Here is a 23,560-nt window from a genome sequence, read left to right on the forward strand (position 1 = left end):
ACAGTTCCTCTGACATATCTTCCTTCTTCCTTAACCGAGGTTTTCCACCACGGTCATTGACAGGGCCCTCCACCGTGTCCGGCCCATCTCCCGCGCATCCGCCCTCACGCCTTCTCCTCCCTCCCAGAAACATAATAGGGTCCCCCTTGTCCTCACTTATCACCCCACCAGCCTCCGCATTCAAAGGATCATCCTCCGCCGTTTCCGCCAACTGCAGCATGATGGCACCACCAAACACATCTTCCCTTCTCCCCCTGGCAGCATTCCGTAGGTATCGTTCCCTCCTGGACACCCTGGACCACTCCTCCGTCACCCCCTACTCCTCAACCTCCACCTATGGCACCTCCCTATGCCCACGCAAAAGATGCAACACCTACCCCTTCACTTCCTCTCTCCTCACCGTCCAAGGGTCCAAACACTCCTTTCAAGTGAAACAGCATTTCACTTGCATTTCCCCCAACTTAGTTTACTGCATTCATTGCTCCCAAAGCAGTCTCCTCTAAATTGGAGAGACCAAACGTAAACTGGGTGACCGCTTTACAGAACACCTGCGGTCTGTCCGCAAGAAAGACCCAAACCTCCCTGTCGCTTGCCATTTTAACACTGCACCCTGCTCTCTTGCCCACATGTCTGTCCTTGGATTGCTGCATTGTTCCAGTGGAGCCCAACGCAAACTGGAGGAACAGCACCTCATCTTCTGACTAGGCACTTTACAGCCTTCGGACTGAATATTGAATTTAACAACGTTAGATCTTGAGCTCCCTCCTCCATCCCTACCCCCTTTCCGTTTCTTCCCCCTTCCTTTTGTTTTTGTTCAATAATTTATATAGATTTTTCTTTTCCCACATATTTCCATTATTTTTAAATCTATACCTTTTATGCCCTGTTAGTCTTTCCACCCCACCCCCACTAGAGCTGTACCTTGAGTGTCCTGCCATCCATTCTTAATTAGCACATTCGTTTAGATAATATCTCCACCTTCAACACCTCTTTGTTCTTTTGTCTGTGACATCTTTTGATGATCTGCTCCCATCACTGCTTGCTTGTCCCTACAACCACCCCCCCCCACCAACTTCTCTCCCCCCAGCCTACCCCCCCTCCCCCACTTCCCCCACCTTAAACCAGCTTATATTTGACATCTCTCCTAATATTACTCAGTTCTGCTGAAGGGTCATGAGGACTCGAAACGTCAACTCTTTTCTTCTCCGCCGATGCTGCCAGACTTGCTGAGTTTTTCCAGGTAATTCTGTTCTTGGTTTGGATTTCCAGCATCCGCAGTTTTTTGTTTTTATAACAGTAACAACTAAGTCATCAAAGGAGAGCTTCATCCACTCACTGTGGTGGGTGCCTAGAATGCTGGGGTTTAGAGCCTCATTAGGTCAAATCCTGTGTTAGTTTGTCTCTGCCTTGATGGTAGTGGAAAAATAAAACTGCATCTAACATTCAGTTATTGATAAAGGAGATTGGGTTTAACTGGCCAGTGTAACAAATAGACTTTAAAACTGTCTATATATTGGAGGTTGGTTTGCTCATTCATTCTAAATATCACAAGTATTGTGGGAAAACTTGTGGATTATCCTAACATTGATGCATTACCTTTAGATTATTTCTCAAATTTCATTTTACTTTAAGTTGGTCAGCTTAACCGTGGTGCACTGAAATCCATTAAACCAAATTTCCACAAAATGGAACATCTCTTCATTCTATAACACCATTGTGTCCAACGGTGCAAATTAAGGAAGCTTTTTTTTAAGGCCTACTTCACCCTGTTGGCAGAGCACAAAAGCTTGTTATTTTACTTCTTAGCTTAATCTCTTCCAGCACAGCACTGGAGGTTATGCAATCAATCTTCTCATCACATTAAGTAAGTAAATCAAAAATAAACTCAAGTTTCAATGTATAGATAACGTATAGAGAAAATAGTTGTGTTGCATTACAGTCTAATATTTATAAAATGAGGGGACGGAGGAAAACAACCTCAGAAGCAAGAATGTTGAGAACTTTTATTCTTATAGGTTCCAAACTCTTCCAGTCAGCCAAATTGAAAACCTTCAGAGGAGCATTGAGTCAACCAATTCATAATTGAACATGAAGGAAAGGACTATTTTATCCATTGAGGCCTTTTTTTTCCTGAAAGGTCATGTACAAATGTCATGTACTCTGTCATGAAATCTCACTCAGAAGCAACACAAGATGGCAAATATGTAGAACAGAAATGGCAAAATGGTCCGCTTTACATTCAACCATTATTCCAAAGGACAGAAAATCTAAAATTATCTGAACTGTCTTATATTCTATGAGCTACATTTTGATTTAGAATCCATCTCAGTTGAGACAGATTAAATAAATTTGAAAAAAAATCCAGAATTTTACACAATTCAGATGATTTGAATTCCCGACTCTTCAGAATAACTTTGTTTTACAGGTTGTGACCTCATGGAAAATTGTCCGAAAAATGAAATGTTTCAGACTGTTATTTTACTGAGTACAGTCTGTGCTTTTAATCTGAAACACAATATATACTCTATACCTAGTTCAAATTGCTTGATTCAAATGACCTATTTTATGTCTTAGAAGTAATTTCTGTTAATTACATTGCTTAATTCAAAACTCTAGATAATTCAATTTTTAGCAGGAGAAAAAATTTTTATGGAACCGAAGTACCGTGTAGATTATTAAACAGTACATGTCACACAGTGACTGGGTTAGCTTTGGATTGTAACTCCACTGACACATAAACTAGACAAAAAGTATGCCATAAATAGAAGCAACAATCAAACATTTTTTAGTTTGAATCAAAATGGATGGAATTGTCATTTGTCACTCACTCATTAAATAGTCACTTCAGGGGATTTAATTTGAAGCGCTGGTAAAGAATTTAATTTCTCATCGAAACAATGGAAAATGTCCTTTCTCTTTACAATTAACAATCTGCTAACACAACATGGTATGCTTTAGAGTCCCATGATATTACTCATGGATTACAAATTACTGAGAAAAACAATCATTCTCCCAGTTTGGGTTTGTTGAAATAAATAATTTCACCCTGATTTAGTGTTCAATAGGACATGCACATATCTGGTGCTAGGAAGCGTGCAGCACAAGAATGCTGCAAAATAGAAAGTGCTGTGTATTTCTTAAAATCAGCTGAATCTTCAAGTAAATAGCATTGAGTTCCTCTACTTTAAAACCAAGCGATAACTGCTTATTCAGTGCCGTTCAGGATAATCATTAGGGCAATATTATCCTGGAGTTATCAGATACAGCAAGAAGGAGTTTCTTCTTATTAAGTCTATTAAGAGATCAGCTAGGGCTTAAAAATGCACTAGGATACTACCTTGTGTACTCTATTAAGGCAGAAAGCAACATTATTGAAATATATAATGCAGGGTGTATATTCAAATAACGGATTTAGTAAAATATATGGTTGAACTGCACTACTGAAGTGGGCTTGACAGCTTATTTTCAGAGTATTATCATAATACTCACAGGAACAGCAGAGACCCTGCTTGCCAAAACCAATCAGCATGTTCAAACAGAGATTGCAGTAAGCAGGTTTGTTAAAGTGCTTTAGTCGCCACACATGTTGTCCATCATCCTTCACATTCTACGAAAGAAGAACAAATCAACAGTCCAGGTTAGAGCATTTTTTGTGATCTGGATCAATGAAAGAAAGAGATTTAAAAGGCACCCATTCCCAAAGCACCTTTAAAATTACCTCCGTACAGTAACCATCATTATGTAGACAAATTTATGTACAGCAAGATTCCACACACAGCACTGTGAAAAATGACTGGTTAATCGGTTTTGCTGGCACTCATTGAGGAATGAATGTTGTCCAGGACATGCAGTGCCATGTAATCTTTAACTTCTGCTCGAACAGACAGCAAAGCCTCAGTTTTAACATCTTATTCTGATAGACAGCACCTCTAACAATGGAATATTCCTTTAAGCCTGTGCTAGAGGGTCAACCTAAATAATATTTTAAAATCCTGGAATGGGATTTAAATGCACAACCTTCTGATTCATAACCAATGTGCTAGCAACTAAGCCAAACAGACATTTTCTGTTGCTGTGCAAAAAACATTCCTTTTAGGGAGAATAAAGATGTGGGAGTCATTAAAGGTGGTAACTGAGGGGCTCAAGTGAGATTAACTGCAACAGCAAGATACAATTTACTTATTACCTTCATCTGATTGAAGTATTAGATCACTCCCTCATAACTATAGACATTTCCTCTCTCAAAGATATTTTCCCCGCCCTCCTTATGGGTCTCCTCTCTCACATGGTATCTTTAGACAAAGCTGTCAGTGGAAAATTTGATTTCTGCTCTTTATTAACCAGTGCCAAGAAGCGATACAATAAAAATGTGGAACTACTCTGCATCATATTTTCTTCCCTCCAGGAGTTCGGGAAGCGGATATGTCCCTGGCCTCAGCTTGGTACAAGTTCAGGATGGGATGACTGGGTTCATGAACTTAATTATTTCTAAATTATGCGGTTTCCATTTTGTAGTGTAATAGGTTAATAGAATAGATATGCTCATGAGTGATGTAGATGATGATGTATAGGTCACATCAGCAGTCATATGCTAGACTCTCAAGAAAGAGAGAGGATAAGACACACTGTACTCAGGTGAGACATACCTCTTCTGTAACCTGTTTATATCTAGTGTTAATAAACCAGTTTAAAGCAAGAACCAGGGTAAGACTATAGTCTGTCTAGGGAAGATAGGTGATGCATCCAATGCCAAGGGTCTACAGAACATAGTGGTTGTACAAAGCATAGTAGCAGCAGTGGTGACACCAATTTACCTACAGATTGGTGTCATTGATGGAAACACAGCAAGAAAGTGTAGGAAAACTTGGCAGCAGCTCGTACTTATAACCAACAGAAGGGACAGGTAAACTGGACACCAGCAGCAATGCCAGTGCCTGTCAAGCAGTCGCTGCCCTTCCAGTGGCAGTTTGAAAACTTCGATGGCCCACAGAGAGGCCAGAGTTGGGGCCTTTGGAAGAGAAATTTTCTCAGATAGTGAGCAGCATCAGGATTACACACTAACGAGTAGTATCTTCAGGTTTGTCCATTACTTTATGCTGTAGGCCTGGTAGCTGACGGCATTCTCCTGAGACAGTGGGTGGCAGAGTCCACTGTTCTCAAAGCCTTCAACACATATTTTAGTCAGCCACGGATTCCCATAATTGATCAAGTGTTCAATGCACAAGGCAGGCTGAACTCAGAGAAAAAAACCGGGCTATAAGTTGTCGCGGCTCCTGAGGCTCTAGGTGACTCCATTAACTAGATAGGCCCACAGGCAGTGGCCCCACCCACACGCAAGCTTGCAAAAATGGGCAAAAGGGCAGAAAACTCCACTGCAACATTTATTTTGAGATGCTTGTGTTGTGGTTCAAAGAAACAAGGCAAACACTAAGATTGCCCAGCAGAGGCCATGAACGCTCCCAGTGCAGGAAGACTGGACGTTTCAAGCAAGTCCAACAACTTTAATTGAGGAAGAAGACCAGAGAATATTTATGAGACACTTTCCAAAAAAGAAATTGGAAATCATAGCAGTGATTAAATTATAGAGTTTCCAGGGGAAGTAAATGATCTTAATCAAGACTATTGGTCAGTTACAGTACGAGTTTAAGGCTTTGACACCAATTTTAAAATTGCGCCAGAGCTGGGGTTAATATACTAGTCGATCATCTGGACTAGCCTCAGCCAATAGGAGTGAAGATGTTGGAGTGCTACTGGGTGTCCTGGAAAAACTGGATGATGACCTGCATTTAGATAACTCAATGCCTTTCATGGGAGAATTTCTAAATTTATATGTGGAACAAGTGGATTTTCAGCCTACAGCAGCTGAGGAGGTTTATTCAGTCAGCAGTGAGTTCCTTTCCATCACAGAGGTGCCATCCACTAGGCCCCAAGCAGACATTGAGGTTATGGACCTCTCAGTTCTTCTCGAAGCTAGGCTAGAGGTTGCGGAGACAGAAGGCACTGCGGCAGACAGTGACCACCCACAAGATGACCTTTTAGACCTGAGCTGGCTCCTTCCTGAAGAAGGCAATGAGGAAAAGACCATTGTAGCACAGAGGCACAGAGTGACCCATTGGAGGATGAGGTCCTAGAGGTTGGTACCTTATTCGGATCTCTAGCCTCACCATATGAAGTCTTTGTTGGCTTTTTTGAGGAGTCAGCTGTGCTTCTTGTAGCAGAGCAGAATTCAGGTCTTTATTCCACTGAACCTACCAATGTAATGTCTTGTATATCACTGGTTAACCATGAAAAGTTGTGCAGGGAGAACAACATGCATGCTTCTATGCTTGAGTCCATAGAGGATCACACTGCCAGAGAGTTGTTAACAGCTATTTCCACTGGTGAAAGTCAACTGACACCCACACTTCAGTCCCAGCTGAAAATCCTCTTCCTATCAGAGCTGTCCTTCAGAGTAATAAGCGAGGCAGAATCTTCAGAGCTTCTACAACTTCAGAGTCCTGTATGGGAAACTTGTCTACAAGATATTCATCTGCAGAGCACTAATTTACATGGGATTTGTGTTAATAAACTAGCTTAAAGCAAGTATCAGAGTAAGACTACAGTCTGTCTAGGGCAGATAGGTCACGCATACCATTAGCCAGGAACCACATCAAGCAACCACAGAATATGCAGTGGCAGTGCAAAGCACATTTTACAATAGTGAGATTTAATTTGACCTTTCTTTAACCAGGAGCAGCTGCTGGCATAGACAGTGAAGTCAACAAACCAAGTGTTCACAAAATATCCCAATGTTTGTGTCTTTTTTATGACAACACTATTGCAGGGTTGATTTATAAATATACTATCTCAGGTAGCCGTCCTTTAATATCAGAGTTCGAATGTCAGTATTATGTATAGAACAGGATGGAATTCTAACATCCTAAGATAATGCTAGCTAAAACCATTACGATGCTAACTGACATAACAACTTATTGAAAAATATCCAGGAAACCTTTCAGTGCCCCTCAATAGGATACATAGGCTATTAAGAGAGGCAAAACTCAGTAGAATTTTTTCAATCCTTCATTTACCCCTGGTTAACTAATGTTTGGCTAATTAAAAGAATCTTCAATTTCAGTTTCTACGTTCCAGAAATTAATTTGCGAGATTATAGGTGTAAGCAGACCTCGACAAACAAGAAAATGACTTGAGTAAAGAATCAAGGAACTAGGAGACAAGAAAAGCCACTGGTAGCTCAGAACCATTTCTACACTCTTTGCACTAATATATGTGATGTTCCCAATCATCATTATTTTCATCTTTGTTACTTGAGAATACTCATTAGAAGATGGCAAGCACATACATTTGATCTGAGCTGAACAACAAATCTTTTGCCTCAAAGAGTTCCGAGAGAGAATAAAAATGATGGGGCATCAATATGTTGGCAGTTTTACTCTCGAGCTGAGGAGATGTAAGCAGACCTGGACAGCAGATTTTAGTTTATGAACTCTGTGAACAATAAAACATAATTTAAGTAGCACTTTCTGGGCATCAGGATGTGCATAATTGTTCTCACTGTACATCACTGCTAATACACTCTTCTTTTCAAAAATGCTCACAGTCACAGCCTCCTTCTTGACCATTTATAGAGAAGCTTTTACATTATATTCATTGTAATGAGCTAACAAAGTTAAGACACCATTTTGTACTAACATTGGGCTGAAGAAGCCTTTTTGTATTCTGCACTTTTTACATGTATTAATGAGTTACTGTATGACAGCAACCAGTCAGCAACAGATGATCAAATAAGTAGTGAAATTCAATGTAATCTAATGGAAGAATTAGTGATTCATCAAGTGGTTATTAAAAAGGTTGGAAAATAACATTTGAAGTTGAAAGCATTATTTGCTGCAAATCAATGTTCCTAAATGAGTTGCTTTGGGCAGGATCATCCGGTCCCGCCATCGTGGGGCAGAAAAGCCCTGGCTACTGAGCAGAATTTTATGCAAGCGGGACTTTACGTTCCTGCTGAGTTCCATGGAGTTTAGAATGGCTCGCCGCATTTTATGGCCCTGCCCCTGACTCGACGGGGCCATAAAATTCCAGCCATTGTCTGTGAAAAACAGAGAGAACCCAGTGCTACTGTCCTTGAAGCAGTTACAAGAAAATGAATGGAGACTTGTCCAAACTCAGGGGAAAAAAAAAGACCATGAAATGTTCTCCGTGGAACAATGTGCGTAAATGGCCAAATCCAATAAAATTAACTAAGTAACAACAAGGGACCAATCAGCTAATTACAACAGACCTGATTCAAGGTAATGTTAATTCAAGGGTTAAAAGTGGGTTACGAGAACCACCTTGTTGCTTGCAAGTTCGACTATAGTCATGGAGGTACTGGGCGCTCCCTGGGACAGGATTTATGAGAAACCGCTGTCAATGAGGGAACCTAAGAAATCTTTACACTTCAACCTGGGGTGATCACCCAAAACAAAGGTGTAAAAGTTGGTTGTATATCTTAGTAAGTGTATACTTTACCTTTGACTCTCTTTTTTAAAAGAAAGATTTTATTTGCTATTTCAGAGTCTTGCCTTTGCCTTATGGCTGAGTCTCTTTCAAATCTAAGATGGTTTAAAGGGTTGATTTGTAACTGAGTAATTAGACGCATGCAATTAAATCAAACTGGATCTAAATTTAAATCAAATACCCCTTTAAAACTGACATAGGGCATGTGAACAAAGCAAGATGCACTTTGTTATCCTTTCTTCAATACATACACATGGATACACTTTTCCACCTCCAAGTCTTGAAAAAATAACTTCTGAAATCACTGAATATGAACTTTAAAAAGGACAACTTGCAAGGGAAATGTTAATTTTTATGTAGAAAATTATCATAATGCCAAATAGCAATTTCATAGTAAAGTGCAAAATCTAGGGATTTAAAAAATGAGCAAAATTTTGACAAATTTAGATCACACCAAAATGTTACAGTATTCCAGCATAAATGTTATTTCAAATAAAATACCCTATCCTTCCTTACAATAGTGAGACACAGCCACAATCACAATCCTTTAAAGAGATGGCCAACTCTGTGAACAATAAAACATAACTTAAGTAGCACTTTCTGGGCATCAGGATGTGCATAAAATTGTTCTCACTGTATATCACTGCTAATGCACTCTTCTTTTCAAAAATGCTCGCAGTCACAGCCCCCTCCTTGTCTAATCAACCCCAGCCATCCCCTTCAATTCCTTGCTGCAGGCTCACACCTTGTGCCTTGTGAATTTTTCACTGGCAGGTCATCAGCTGAATGCAAACGCGGATTGGCGGACAAAATATCAATGCAATCACTCCATTCAGGGCCAAAGAGGGAAATCAACTATCAGATGCTTCAAAGCCACACATTTTCACAATTTTATTAGCAGGCTATTAATTGCAGATGGAATAGAGATTCTCACAATTTCCATTAAAAGATGAATTTCAGGCCCTTGGCAACTCATTGCAGTGAATTACCGACCAAAGGGAAACATCCATCATATCACAAAAATTTTGAATCCTTACTGAAGTCTTCAATTAGGTGCTTCAATTAGGTTATTCAGTCTAGTATTCATATATCCCTGTAGTATTCATATATCAAGTATATTGGAACAAAATAACACAGAACACTAATAAACACAAGCCTTGGGTGTGACTTGATTTTTTTCCAACCCTTCACTTCCATTCATTTTGCTTTCTCCCTCTCTCATACTCAGTTGTTTGCACTGATTAATCATCTTACACCTGGAGAACAGAAGCACAGGCTTCAACAACTCACAACTTCTAATGCTTTTGCTGCTTATTATGTATGGTGGCAGAAGACAACATGGATACAATTGTTGGTATTTCCCTTGGGTGGGACACAGACCTGGAGGACTGAGAGATTAAATCTGGTTGGTTAAATTCTAATTAATTTGATTAAATCATCACACATACTGACATCTGCTAACAATATGACAAATATGTTCTATCAGGATTCACATGATAATATTTTAATCTAGAATCCATGGACCACAAAAATTCAGAAGACCAAACTAATAATTGTTCATTTCTGTATCATTTGCCAACTTTTACATAAGACAGAAACATAATTTTCCCATGTTAAAACAGAGAAAACTGTAACTTAATCTAAACTTACTAGTGATGGGAGCTAAACTGAATTGATCTAAACTGGGGAGAGATACTGCTCTTAGCCTTTGTCTCTGAATTTTCCAACCTCATTTTTGGGAAATGCCCAGCTTTGATACGGGACCACCCAACCTCATAAGTGAGAAGTCAATGTGTTTATAAGCAGAAGGTGAGTCCATGTGTTACAGCTCTATGGCATTGCTTGCCAGTGCTCAAGTCCGATACAATCACATTGCATTTTCTTATAGTCCCTTATGCCATCCTTACATATCATAGACAGCCACTTATAATCAGACAAATGGTGCACATCATAGAATTAAGTCAAATTGCAAAAGCACCACTCGCAAGATTAAGCTTGTTGCTTATTTCGGGCAGTTCACTAAGTACTTACCCTGCATTTACCAACGTAAAAAATTGGTGATTTCAGCCAGTCGGGTCTTTGAGCTGTTTCAATCAGCTGTCTGTGCCTTGTTAAAGTGCTTAGTGATGAGATTTTATATGCAACTGCTAACAATTAAGACAGGTGGTTGCTAAGTGGGATTTCCTATGCTTTTCCCCTCCAAATATGTTGGTTCCTTATTTGGTTTTACTGGTCACTGCATCGTTAACATAAATGGTTGGGACTCTATGAGCTGCTTCTTCTTGATACTAATTTTCTTGTTTAGTCTTTGTTCAGTTAGTTGCACTATTGGAAGAAATTTAAAGCTAAATAACGGGAGGGTTTGGATCAGGTCAGAGGTTAAATTCTTAAAAATAAGATACACGACGCATCTGCTGCAGTGTTGTATAAAGCCTTGGTGAGACCACACCTGGGGTATTGTGTAGTTTTGGTTTCCTTATCCGAGGAGGAATATATTTGCTTTTGGGCGGGAGATTCACCAGATTAATCCCTGTAATGGCAGGATTGTCTTATGGGGAGAGATTGGGGAGACTGGATCTGCATTCCCTAGAGTTGTGAAGAATGAGGGGTGACATCATTGAAACTTACAAAATTCTTACAGGGCATGACAGGGTGGATGTAGCTAAGATGTTTCTGGCTGGTGAATTTAAAACCAAGGGACGTAATCTCAGGACGAGGGACACGTCATTTAAAACTGTGAGGAGGAGGGATTTCTTCATTCAGAGGCTGGTGAATCTTTGGAATTCTCTACCCCAGCTGGGAAGCTCAATCATTCAACAGGTTCAAAACAGAAAACAATAGATTTCTGGAGATTAATGACATAAAGGGAGATGGAGATAGTGCAGGAAAGTGGTGTTGAGGTTGATGATCATCCATGATCAAATTGAAGGGTGGAGAGGGCTCAATGGGCTGAATGGCCTACCCCTGTTCTTATGTTCCTAAACCCATTTCCAATACACCTACTTCCATCTTTTACTGAGGTGGGAAGGTGGGAAAGTGACCAATCTACTCTGAAACGGTAGATTAGTACTTTAAATATGATATCATAAGGCTGCCAGCTTCATTGTTCAGTTTTTCAATGTTAGCTGTGGAAAGCAGGGTTTCCTGAGCCTCAGGAATCAGCAGCTCCATCCAGGCGAGGGGTGGCAGATCCAAATGGTGAATGCTTTTACATGTACCTCCTGGATCCAGCGCGCCTGGCTAAACAACTACGATCAGGCGGTCCCACCACCTGATTCTCCCCACAAAACCTCTCAGTTATGAACAATTCCTATTAACAGAGAAAACATTTACTTTGGAGAGGCAAAAACATTTTGCAAGAACCAAATTCATAGCCTTCTAAACATGCAGGATGTCAAGGATAGGGGAATGTTCACCTTTGGTTGTTTCTCCATCTGTTGGTGTATATTAATTCATGTGAAGACCTTTCAAATGCTTTGTCACTTACAATTTTTAACCAAATATGATAGGTGACCTCCTTCAATCACACAATAAGTCTCCTTCACATGACAGTGTGAAGTATTTGTAACCACTTCATTTGTGAAGATTAATTTTACCACAATAACAAGTGCCACAGGGATTCTCAGATGGTTGAGTTTCTTATGGCAGCGATTAGCTGAACCATGCAGATGCATGAGTCAACTAACTTCAGTAGCCATTAACATGTGTTTTACAGTTGGCTGCATTGGTTCTCAATGCCGTGCATGCACAGTCTAGTGTTTTACTCTTGGCAGGGTTTAGGAGCAAGGGTCGGGGTTATGGTCCAGAAACAAGGAAGCATGGATTGCTTTGACTGTCTTTGAGGTTTAACTTTGGTCAGTGTGAAACAACTTATTGTATAAAATTAGGAAAGGGAAGTAATAAATTGAGCATTTAATAAAAGATTAACTGTTAAAAGAATGTTAATCTATAATTATGTAATTGCATTTCACCCTAGCACACTCCATTGTTTCAATTTCAATGCATAATGCTAAATAAATTCATTTTTATGTTTATAGATAAATTAGTATCATGTTTCATAGAACAGCGCAGAAAATTGTAGAAGAGATTGACCCTGATGGCTATAAAGCAGACCTGGGAATCACCTCCCCATGAACTCTGCTGCACCAACCCAGCCTCAATCTGCCCCCTAACCACAGTCTTCCCTCCAGCCACACATTAATCTCACCGCAGCCATTACCAGGGCCTTATCCGTCCGACACAGAGCCCAGACATCTGGGGGGGTGAGTTTTCCCAGGCAAGGGCAAGGGGTTCTGAGTTAGTGCAGGGGATTAAATTCTCTGAAATTGATATCGGCTCTGGATCCCTGTTACATTGTCCCACTGGCCCAACAGGCATGACATCATTGGATTTCTGCACATGCCCGGAACAGTGCGCATACCCATCGGTGGCCATCTTCTATGGGTGTCTTGCATTGGCAGCAGACACAGTGTTTACAGTTTGGTTCAGCACTGAGATACTGAGGGCAACAGTACTTGTGCAGAAGGGGAGAAAATGATGAGAAAAATATTTTATTAAGTTTGCTCAAAGTTTTAACAAACTACATCTGACTCGGGGTGACATGTTTCCACTTTATTCAATTCTAGGAAGCCAGGACCATTTTTGGATTGGGAACCCCACTCAATGATTTATACACCTTGTAGTCATTCTTTCCCCCAAAAAAACTAATATTCAGCCCATCTCCAGCTTCCCAGCCCAATCAGGGAGGGCAGGTAGGATGGCCTGCCTAAAGCAGTAATGAAGGATCTCTATTTAAAGGAGCCTAGGCAGAACTCATAATGGCAGCAGTGCTTGGAGGAAAAGAATCCAGCATGAGGGAGGAATTCCCTGCATGAATGCAAGAGGTAGAAAGGCTACAGTCCTTAGTTCTCCAGCAATTAATCTATGAACATGATTCATGCAATGGTGACTGAAGATTCTCTTCCCTGAGGATGGCAAGAGGTCAACCAGCCTCGCCAAGCAGGTACAGCTTCGAGGTGCTGAGGCAGTGAGCAGCAGGAGTGTGGTGCTAGGATCTGGATTCAGCGCTAGAAAAGGTTCAATGACCTTGTGAATCCATCAAGATGTGTGTCTTGCAACTCTCAGCTGGCAACCACCACTCTCTCAATCTCCCTAGCATTCTTCTGCACAGCACTCCTCTAATTAACACACATTCCTTTATCCCCAGCTTCCTCAATTCTATACCTCAACAGACAACTCTTGTTCTCACCTACAAACTTTTTCCCTCTCACTCCCATTCCTCACAGTCTCCCGCCTCAAGTGTCTACCCTCCATCCTCAGCCATCAGTTAATTCCTCACCCTCCAAACTTTGTGCCTTTTCTCATTACAGGAAAGGAGAGATACAGGTGGAGCAGTCTTTGGCAAAGATCTCTAAAGCCCAGAGGATGTCCACCATGGGCATTTCATCTGTCAAAGCAAGAAGGAGCAGCCTGCCTGTAGCTCTGCCAAAGCCATTGGGATAGCACTACACGGAAGTAATAGAAAGCAAATGAGGAAAAGGTCTTAGTTGCACAAAGGGAATCACTTTGTTGCTTATTACATTGTTACAGTTCCATTGATGCTGTTTACTTGAATGGAAGAAAGAGCTTTTGTGAATTAATTGTTGTCATGGGCATATACATGGTTGGATCCCCCAATGATCTTGATCAGTTAAATTTGAGTGGATAACATGAGTTGTCTTGAGGTGGAGGGAAGGCTGTGAATGTGATTTGGTGTCTGGGTGTCTGTAGGGAGGAGGTTTGTTTGTGTTGGTGGTGTGGGGTGGGCGGTATTTGCACAGGGGTCATAATGGAAAGCTTTCAAATGCAGCAAGCACATTCTCAAGTGAAGTGTGCCTGGATGAAGACATTGTGGGTTTCTCTGACAGGCAGGTCTGCGACTGCAGCCTTCAACAATGAACTGATGTTCAGATAGGCTTTGGCCGCTAGGCCCGGTGATGAATGTATAGCCTCCTTCGAGATACAGGCCTGTGTCCCACGCACCTGCCTGTGGAGAAGGCAGCTGCTGCTACTGGAGTTGCAGCCTCTGTCACTGTTGCTGCTGAGCTGGAGGACATGGCACCTCCTCCTCAGAAGTCCAACCAACTTCAGGGCATGTAGGCCCCATACAGGTAATAAGAATAGATGACCCTCAGATGCATCCAGGGCACTGGGAATAAGTTGCACAAAATTTCTGTCCCCAACAAAATCAGTGAATTTAGGTTGAAGGAGCTGCTCATGTCTATGTAAGCCTTTCATTGTGACTGACTACAGTCTTGCCAGTTTCACCCTTTATACTGTTCATGTCTTGTCAGTTTCACTCTGTGATGAGCCTCCGCTGTGCATTCACCTTCTCTAACCTGGTGAGTTACAGACACAGTATGTAACCCGTGTGCTGTGGCAAAAGGAGGAATCCATGCTGAATAAAACTCTTAACAGCTTCTTAAACTTCCTTAATTGGCTTCCCAGCAGACCCATAGGGAGTCCCCACTGGACTCACAAGGTGTCCTGATAAAAGTCGGAAAAGGGCAGGGTGATGTTGGGATCACAAACCAGGGGGGCTTTTCCTCTTGCTTGCTGCCCTAACCACCTACACCAAACAAGGAAAATTCTGCTCATGGTGTAAGTCTATTCTCCTTGTGTAGGAGTCCCGCAGTATAACTAATTGGTCCTGGGCACAATTGCTACTGGCTAATGTTAGCAGAGACTGAACAGTTCCAATTAAATCTTAGAAATCTATAAAAATGTGTTTGACTGACAACATAAGAGTGCGACAGCTGCCAAACTGGAAACCACTAATGTTCTTAATATCTTCTCCCAGGACCTTGGTGGATATATTTCGAGCAATTTTTAAAAGATTTTTTTATATTCATTCATGGGATGTGGGTGTCACTGCTAGGCCAGCATTTATTGCCCATCCCTAATTGCCCTTGAGAAGGGGGTGATGAGCTGCCTTCTCGAGCCACTGCAGTCCATGTGGTGTAGGTACACCCACAGTGCTGTTAGGAAGGCAGTTCCAGGATTTTGGCCCAGCAACAGTGAAGGAATGGTGATATATTTCCAAGTCAGGATGGTGAGTGACTTGGAGGGGAACTTCCAGGTGGTGGTGTTCCCATCTATCTACTGCCCTTGTTCTTCTAGGTGGTAGTGGTCATGGGTTTGGAAGGTGCTGTCTAAGGTAGGCTTGTTGAAGCTCTCCAGGATGTTTTAAATGGCTTTACAAACTCCCTCTATTGTATTGCAGAGGCATGCATTAGACTCCTTGCACTCACCAACAATCTCCACTCTATGAGTGAAAATCGTTTCTGCTGCCTTCATTTGAGATCAACTCCCCCTATCCTAGCCCCCACCACCAACACCATCACCAGCAACCACCTCGCCCCCCTGCCCCACCCCCCCTCCCCCCCCCCACCATCCCCTCCATCCCCAACCACCCCCCAACTCCCACCCGAATTACTCTTACTTTGAAGACTGGACCTGAGCAAATTGTGGAATCAGGAGCTGTCCATCCATTTCCCCTAACAGAGAGACCATCAGCCCAGACCCTGCATGAAACATAGATGCTTTGTACACTGACTTCAGGCCTTGGGTACCTTTGATGAGAATGATGCCCTGACTGTCTCAGGGTATTATCTATCAGCACCGCAGGACCTAACCAAAATCAGGTCAGACATCCTGTTGATCATTGAACACCTCGATCCAGGACCCAACACAAATTAGGGTCTGGCGTCTACCTTCATAATGCCATTGTCTCTCTTGGAAGTTCATGTGGCCATGGTGAAATACGCCAACTTTAACATTACTGAGTTCTTTCTAAGATTTTCTGCATACCTATTATTACACAACAAATCCTGACTGTTCATATCACAAGTACGATGATAACTGAACATTCTGCATGGCTGACCATCAGGGAAGATGTCCAACACTCCCAGGTTAGTTTGCAAGTGAAGTTCTCGCCTGCTCTTGTCAGGTGCTTTATATGTCAGTCTTACCCTTTACCAGAGATTGTACACAACACAAATCTGTAAAGACTTGGTATAACAGATATGTTCACATTTTTCCAATTGGGTTTGCCCAATTTGAGAGTCCAAATCAAGCAGTCTTGGTCTGAAAATACCTCATCAAGTTTGCCGGTTGTCATGGCATGGAATTTAATGTTTCCTAACCAAGTATGGCAGAAAAAAAAAAGTGAAGCTACAACAGCAATTAGTGCTTTACACGGAATGTGTTTGCTCTACAGAAATAGGTCCCTTTGAATAATGCTATTTCTAGGAGTGGAAAGGAAGTTCTCGCTCCAGGAAGCTCACTAAATTAACTATTTCCGTCATCACCAGTGTGGGAAAAAAACACTTTCCTTGCTACGGAGTTAATTAAAGTGATCATTTCTCTAGTCAAAGTCAGGGGAAAGAAAACACTATGTGAAGGACAAGTGGAGGTAATCAATTACTTGTTCCAGGTTGTCTTAAAGGAGCAGACAACAAGTTAGGTCCCACTGATAGAGAAATGAACTAAAAGCTGCGGTCTAGTTATCCTCAGGACTCTTTGGTTATGACTTGGATACTTTATCCTGTTTAAACACATTTGTTGCTTTATTTCATGAAACATAGGGCAGAATTTTCTATGCCCATTGGCTGTGGCTGTGTTTGGTGGCATGAGTGGACAATATAGCAAGAAGGCCAAAAATTGGTTTGCAATCGTCCACTCTGCCCATCAATGGCGGGCTGCATTTCCCACCGTCAGATGTTGGGAACTTCATTGTAATACATCTATATACCATTATAAGCCCACCTCGCCGGATTCATCCCCCCCACACTGGATCATCACAACTGTACTTAAGCGACATGCACCTGGTGAGCTGCACTTCGCTTCGGATTTTGAGGTTTGTTTGCCTACTTTGCTTCAGGCACCACTCGCGGTCATCAGCAGCAGGTTTCACAGGCAGCACCACATCATTTTTAGGGGGAACATGGGCAAGTTTTTACCTACCAGACCAGCTGTAAGGCAGGGGTGGTTTTTTAATGGCTGCAGGGCTATGGCTTGCTTGGAGAAGGGGGAGAAGTACCCTCAGGCAAAGGAAGAGTTGCAGATCGAGGACTGTACTGGTGAAGGGGGTATCCAGGGTGTGTGTGAGGGGATACATGTTGATCTGTGTAAGTTGCTTCAAGTTGGTGAGGCCTGAGGAGGCAGTCTCCAGAGGAGATGAGGCCAGGTGGAGATGTGAAGTGCGTGTGAGAAAGTGAGTGGTGTTGTCTCTTGAGCTGGCAGTGAGTGAGATTCCAGTGAATATGTGATGGGCCTGAGTGCGTGAGTTTAGAGTGATGAGATGGTTGCCTTACCCTGGCAGCACGGATGAGATCATTCACCCTCTTTCTCCATTGGATGGCCGACTTCTTCTGTGCTACATTGGCACTGACACCACTGCCATTGCCTACCAAGTTGGAGTGGTGAGACCGCTGGACCTCCTGCGGCAAGAGCAGGGGTAGAGGACATCACGGCAGGCACCATGGCATCCAAAAGGTGTTCCAAAAATGCATCACCGAATCAAGGGGCTGCAGTCTCCTTTCCTTTCAGGTCCGTGTCTTCTGTGCAGCAGTCCTGGGCTAGAGGCACTAAGAGGTACGCATGCAGCCCCACTTTAAATATTGTGCCAGGCATGAGGAAGCAGCGAGGTGAAAGCATGCTCACCATTGAAATGGTGTGTTTCCCGGGAATGCACGATTAATGAGACGGGATTGGGATGTAACGACGTGAAAAGCAGCCATTGCGGCTGATGGGTAAAACTGCTACTGAACTTAGTGCAAATCTGGGATGATTCCGCCCACTTGTTGTGAAAGTCAAAATGGACATTGCACTGTTAAATAGAGGGAAGCACTGACTCATATGTATGCTCTCTGGAAATAATTCTGTCTCCCCCACTCATTGATACAATATTAAAACAAAGACAAACTACTCAATAAATGCACCCTGTTTGACTACATTCTTTTTACGAGTTCTCCACCTTTGAACTTAAGAATAATAAATCCTGGGGTGATTACAAGTCTGTAATTTCATTATGGGAGTTTAAAAGACATTGGGCCTGAACTTCCATGGAGGGGCAAAGAGTCGGAATGCCACTCCGCTCCTAATTTCTTACCTCCAAATCTTAACGATCCTTTCTTGCCCGATCTTCCGACTCAGGCCTGGCGCCAACTGTGCAGGACAGTGCACTCCCAGGGCCTTCTGTCGAGGGCTTCAGAGCTGGACGCAAGGAGGCCGCACCCCTTTTTACAACACTGGCTGCTGTAAGTCAGGTAAGTTTAAAGGTCTAGCCACTTTCAAGCCAGGGAGAAGGTAGGTTTCTAAGGTAGGGCAGTGGGGGGGAGGGGGGGGGAGGGTTGTGGTCGAGTAGTCGAGCGCCTGGGGAAATCTGTGGTGGTGGGGCTCGGGGAGTCCCATGGGCTGGTGGGGGGGTGAGGTCCCATGGTTTGGGGGGGTTCCCATAGGATAATGGGGGGGGGATGTCCCATGGTTTGGGGGGGGTCCTGTGGGTGGGGAGTAGTGGGAGCTGGGGTAGTCCCATTGGGTGGGGGAGGTGGGGCGTGGAGTTCTGTGGGGTGGAGGTGGGGGTCACATGGTGTGGGGAGGGGGGGCGGGGTAGTTGGCTGGACTCCCCTGGGGGTTCAGCAAAGGTGGTGGAGTCCTCTGAGCGAGCTGGTATGGGTCTGTGCAATAGTTACCCAGAGTTAGAAGTGGTTTTAATCCTTCTAACTTTTTCTGGGTGGCTATTGATGTAACACAGTCAGAACCATTCAAAGTTTGCAATTTAAATGGTATTTTCAGATGGTTCCCAGTGCAGGACAATTGCCCATCAGAAGTTTGCACCTCCTGGGCAATTGCCATGCAATCCTTATCTGGGAACAACCAGGGGGTATTCTCCAGTGCATCTTTGGGGTATTCCCTAGTTACGTTGACCTGGAGCTCAGAAGTTACAGCCTAGTACAAGTGTTCAGTACACATTGTAAATAGATCTATTTTAGGAGAAAAACGTAACTTCTTCCTTACTTTGTCCTTCATTTTAAGTCTTCTGTTCTATGTTGAAACAAAGCAATGCATTGTAAACAGCTTTATACCATTTGGGTTTTGAAGCAAACTAACAGGGGAAAAAAACAAGCAAAATTATTCGTAGCATAGAAAAATGGGTTTATAGCTGTAAGCTATTAATGTCAGGAAAGGAAGGAAAAATGTGGTCCAAAAAGGAAAGGGGAATAAAACTCATGTCACAGACAGCAGATAAGAACTTGACTTTACTACTCCTGATTGCAAGTGGGTGAATTGGAAGCTCAGTGGATTACAGCAGAGCCCAGACTGACAGGATAAGAATTTCCTCACATTGCTCTGAAATGAAATGCCTTCTGTCCAGTTTGTAATATTCAACAGTCCACAACACAAAGTCTGCCCTAATACACCATTAATGAATGGTGATGTCAATGAGATTACAGGGCTTGGCTGATGAGGGAAATGGAAATATCACACAGGAGGGAGGCTATTCTAAGGTTGTAATTACAGCATGTTGTTGGACAGGGCAGGAAAAAGCGTCTAATCTGTATTTAACCAAGGTTAACCCAATTTATGGTTCCTTAAAACTGAATGCAAAAGAAAAGTGCTCCCTTGTTCTACCCTGACATTTCCTATCTCAATGAACGCAAATACACTGAAAATGTATATCAGTTTTCTTAACAGCATAGTGCGTCAGTCAGGAAATAGTTGAGGCAAAAGGTACATCCCAGTGTTGGATGATCTCAGTGAGAAAAGCATTGCCAGAAGAACTACAGTTGGCCTTAGTACCCCCTGGTTGGCAAAAGCAAAACTGAAATGATCCCTGCTGGAAGGATGAGAACAATATCCATTCAGCTGTAGTGCCTACATGATTAACAAGCCTGCTAGCATTCACTATAAAGGCTCATCCATGAATATTGGTCTTACCAGAGAGGTACTGGAACCATGTGAACTGTACAACGTCAGTGACTTCAACAGAGGAAAGGAGGGGAAATAAAATACCACTTCAGGTATAATTTTCCCTAAAGAATACTGACCTCAGGGCCAAAGAATTTCTGAAGCCATTTTTAAACTTACCGTTTCCAGGCCCAGGAGAACAAGGAGTGGGATTGTTGTCATTCCTCCCTGAATCCATTCTTCCAGGGACACTGTACCATCATGGTCATAATCGATCTCCTCCATCATCTCCTGAAGAATCTGTAAAAAGGAGAATCACAGATGTCAAAACACTTCAGTTAAACTTGCATACAGCTAAATTTGTTATAATGAGTATCAAACCCAGAGTTTAAATTTGATTGGATGTTTAAAAATAACATAATGTAACTGAAATTTGGCATTTGAAGCATCTCCCATTTATGGTTATATATACAGTCATACATCTCTACTTAACTTTACAAACCATAGGTTTGTCTGTCTCTGGGGACCCAGTTTTGTGGCTACATGTTTGGAATATGCAGAAAATTCAAGTGACTTGAAATACAAGAGTTTAAGATGATTTATTCAATATATGGATTTTGACCCACATGCTTACTGTTTGATATTGAAAGTGTACTTCCCTTTAAAAGAAGTTACAGATACACATATCTGGTGAGATCATTGGATGTGCAGGTGAGTAATGATAACTGCCCATTAAAATCTACAGCTATTGTTTCTTTTCTTCTTCTTTGCTTTGGTGGGCAAGACTGTCAGCGATTCAATGGGCCAAATTTTCATGCAGATGGGAGGGCTCCACGTCTTAACCTAAATGGCACCAGAGCCCCAATTCTGGAAGTCCTGCTCCTGAACTTGGCATCCACCTTTTATGCTGGCTGGGGAGGTGGGGGCAGGATGTGCTACTGCCTTTAATCAGATGCAATTTTCGTCACCGAGGTTTCTGAAACATGACTTGTGGGCTTTACAAATTTGAGGAAAAGGTCTCAAACTACTAAGTTATTTGGAGAGGTCAGGATTGTTAACAGTAAACATGAATGTGCGTAAAAGATGGATGCAATTTGTGGAACTGACAAGCTGTTAAGTCATTTGAATCCCCTGTTTTTTTATAAAACCTGCTATAAAAGAAAATTGTGCTTGCACTTTCAACAGATGTTTGTTGACATAAGTCTAAAGGTTATAATTATAGGGTTAGTACTGCTTGGCTGCTTCCATAACCTAATATCAAAGTGGGTTCACATTTTGACTGACAGCTTCAAGTGGTTATAAAAGGATTAGATATGGAGTTATTAATTTAAGTGTTTGTTTTATACTGGATTAAGTACTTGGAAGTATTTCGATGTATTGGATTTTTTTTAAATATAGTGAAGTCTGTAATAGATACTTAGAACTAGTTCATCTCAGCATGGCTCCTGAAGCTTGGTCACGGTAGATATTGGGTGAGTTGGCATGGAGGTGTAAGGGTAAAGGGTGGTGAATGTGAGGCATGGGTTGGCATGAGTTGGCACTAACTTGGCATGGAGGCTTTGAAGGTGGCATGGAGGCTATGAGAGGTGATGGGGCAGGTGGGGTGCATGAGGTGGCACAAGTTGGCATAGATAGGGCATGGGAATTGTGTAGGGTTGAAAGGTGAGGACTAGAAGGCTTTAGTGGTTTTATTATAACTGGGATGAAGCCCCAGAATGCCAAATCAGGCCATTTAATTGGCCTGTCTGAGCACTCAGCAGCCCCTGTGATTGTCTCCACATTATTTCTGGGGGTGGAAGGCCTGACTCCAGTTCCCTCCCCAACCCAAACAAAAATCCAACTTTTTGGGCAAGTTTATCCTGAGTCAGGTTTGGGAAAATCAGGAATTTTCCTGACTGTGCACCTGACTCGAGAGTGGAAATTCAGCCCTCCATGTGGACCCATGTGTTTGCTGCTCCATTCAGCTCCAACAATCAGAAGTAAAAATTAATATGAAAGGGCTGAAAAGTAAGTAAATACATTCTGTAGCCTCTCCATGTTGCAAGCTTGACAGGAAAATGAACTAAGAAAAATAAAATAAAATAAAACATGAGGGAAAGGAAACAGGAGTGAAGAAAAGTAGAAGTTACAACAGAGAAACAGACCATTCAGCTCAACCTACCCATTGATAAAATTAAAGAGGCCTAATCACATCTACCCACGTGGTTCCAATATTCCTTCATCCTTTTTCCCTCTGCTTCTGCTTTACCACCTATATATAACACAAGCAAGGTCATCTGCTCTAGTCTACAGATTCACACCTATTGCACCAAGTTTGAATCTTCTCATCTCACTTCACCCAGCATTTACATTGTAATACTGGTTTTCTTCCCTTTTGGTTTGTTTACTGGCTGATGAGGTGTTTAATTGCTTTTCTATATTAATTGGTGATGACATAACTGGTCTCTTCATTGTTCTCATTACATGCAATTGATTTATTCTTAAAACTGGAGAGTTGGCCTGTGCTGTTATGAATTATGAATTATTTGTTTTATTAAAATGCTAGAAGGTAGGATTCCCCATCTATCCTGCTTGTAATATGGAGGTGCTTTATATAGCTGGATCCCTTTCTCTGTTCAATCAATGTGCATCTGTTATTTAGACTTGAATGATTGATGCACCCACCTCTGCTTTTAATCTGAGTTGCTGAAGATGGAAACTAGAGTTACATCTTCTTTTCGTGCAGAAGGCTAATTGGCACCTTCTACCTGGCAGACCAGCCTGACTTCATAGTTAAAATAAAAGCAGTATTGAATAACTACCAAGTTGTTTGCACTAAACCAGCTGCAAGCAATCGCTGTTCTATTAAAGACATTTATTGGTGTTGACCTTTTGGCTGGGCTACCCAAGAATAGTGTCACAAGTTTTAGTTCAGTTGTGCCATTTCCAAGAGGAATATTTAGAGACAATCCAAATTGTTTAGTTTGAATAACTGTGACAGCAATTATGGTGCCCTGAAAGAGAAGGCTCCTGTCTGACTGAATAAGTGACAAGGCACTTTATTTCAACATATCAATATTTCATAGAAGAACTAATCAAGTAAATTACCAGGTGATTAGTTGTTTTATGG

General features: G+C 42.0%; 1 protein-coding gene across 3 annotated transcripts in view; it reads right to left on the reverse strand.

The window, feature by feature from the left end:
* dgkb (diacylglycerol kinase, beta) overlaps positions 1–23,560 on the reverse strand; it is a 975,484-nt gene that overhangs the window by 691,078 nt on the left and 260,846 nt on the right. For all 3 annotated transcript variants that reach the window (XM_041184471.1, XM_041184469.1, XM_041184470.1), the window contains 2 exons: positions 20,632–20,751; positions 3,490–3,607 (listed from right to left, as the gene is read on the reverse strand). In XM_041184471.1, coding sequence (XP_041040405.1) covers positions 3,490–3,607; positions 20,632–20,751 — 238 coding nt within the window. The remainder of the gene's footprint in view (positions 1–3,489; positions 3,608–20,631; positions 20,752–23,560) is intronic.

The sequence above is a fragment of the Carcharodon carcharias genome, chromosome 3 (genome assembly GCF_017639515.1).
Source record: "Carcharodon carcharias isolate sCarCar2 chromosome 3, sCarCar2.pri, whole genome shotgun sequence".
Lineage (NCBI taxonomy): Eukaryota > Metazoa > Chordata > Chondrichthyes > Lamniformes > Lamnidae > Carcharodon > Carcharodon carcharias.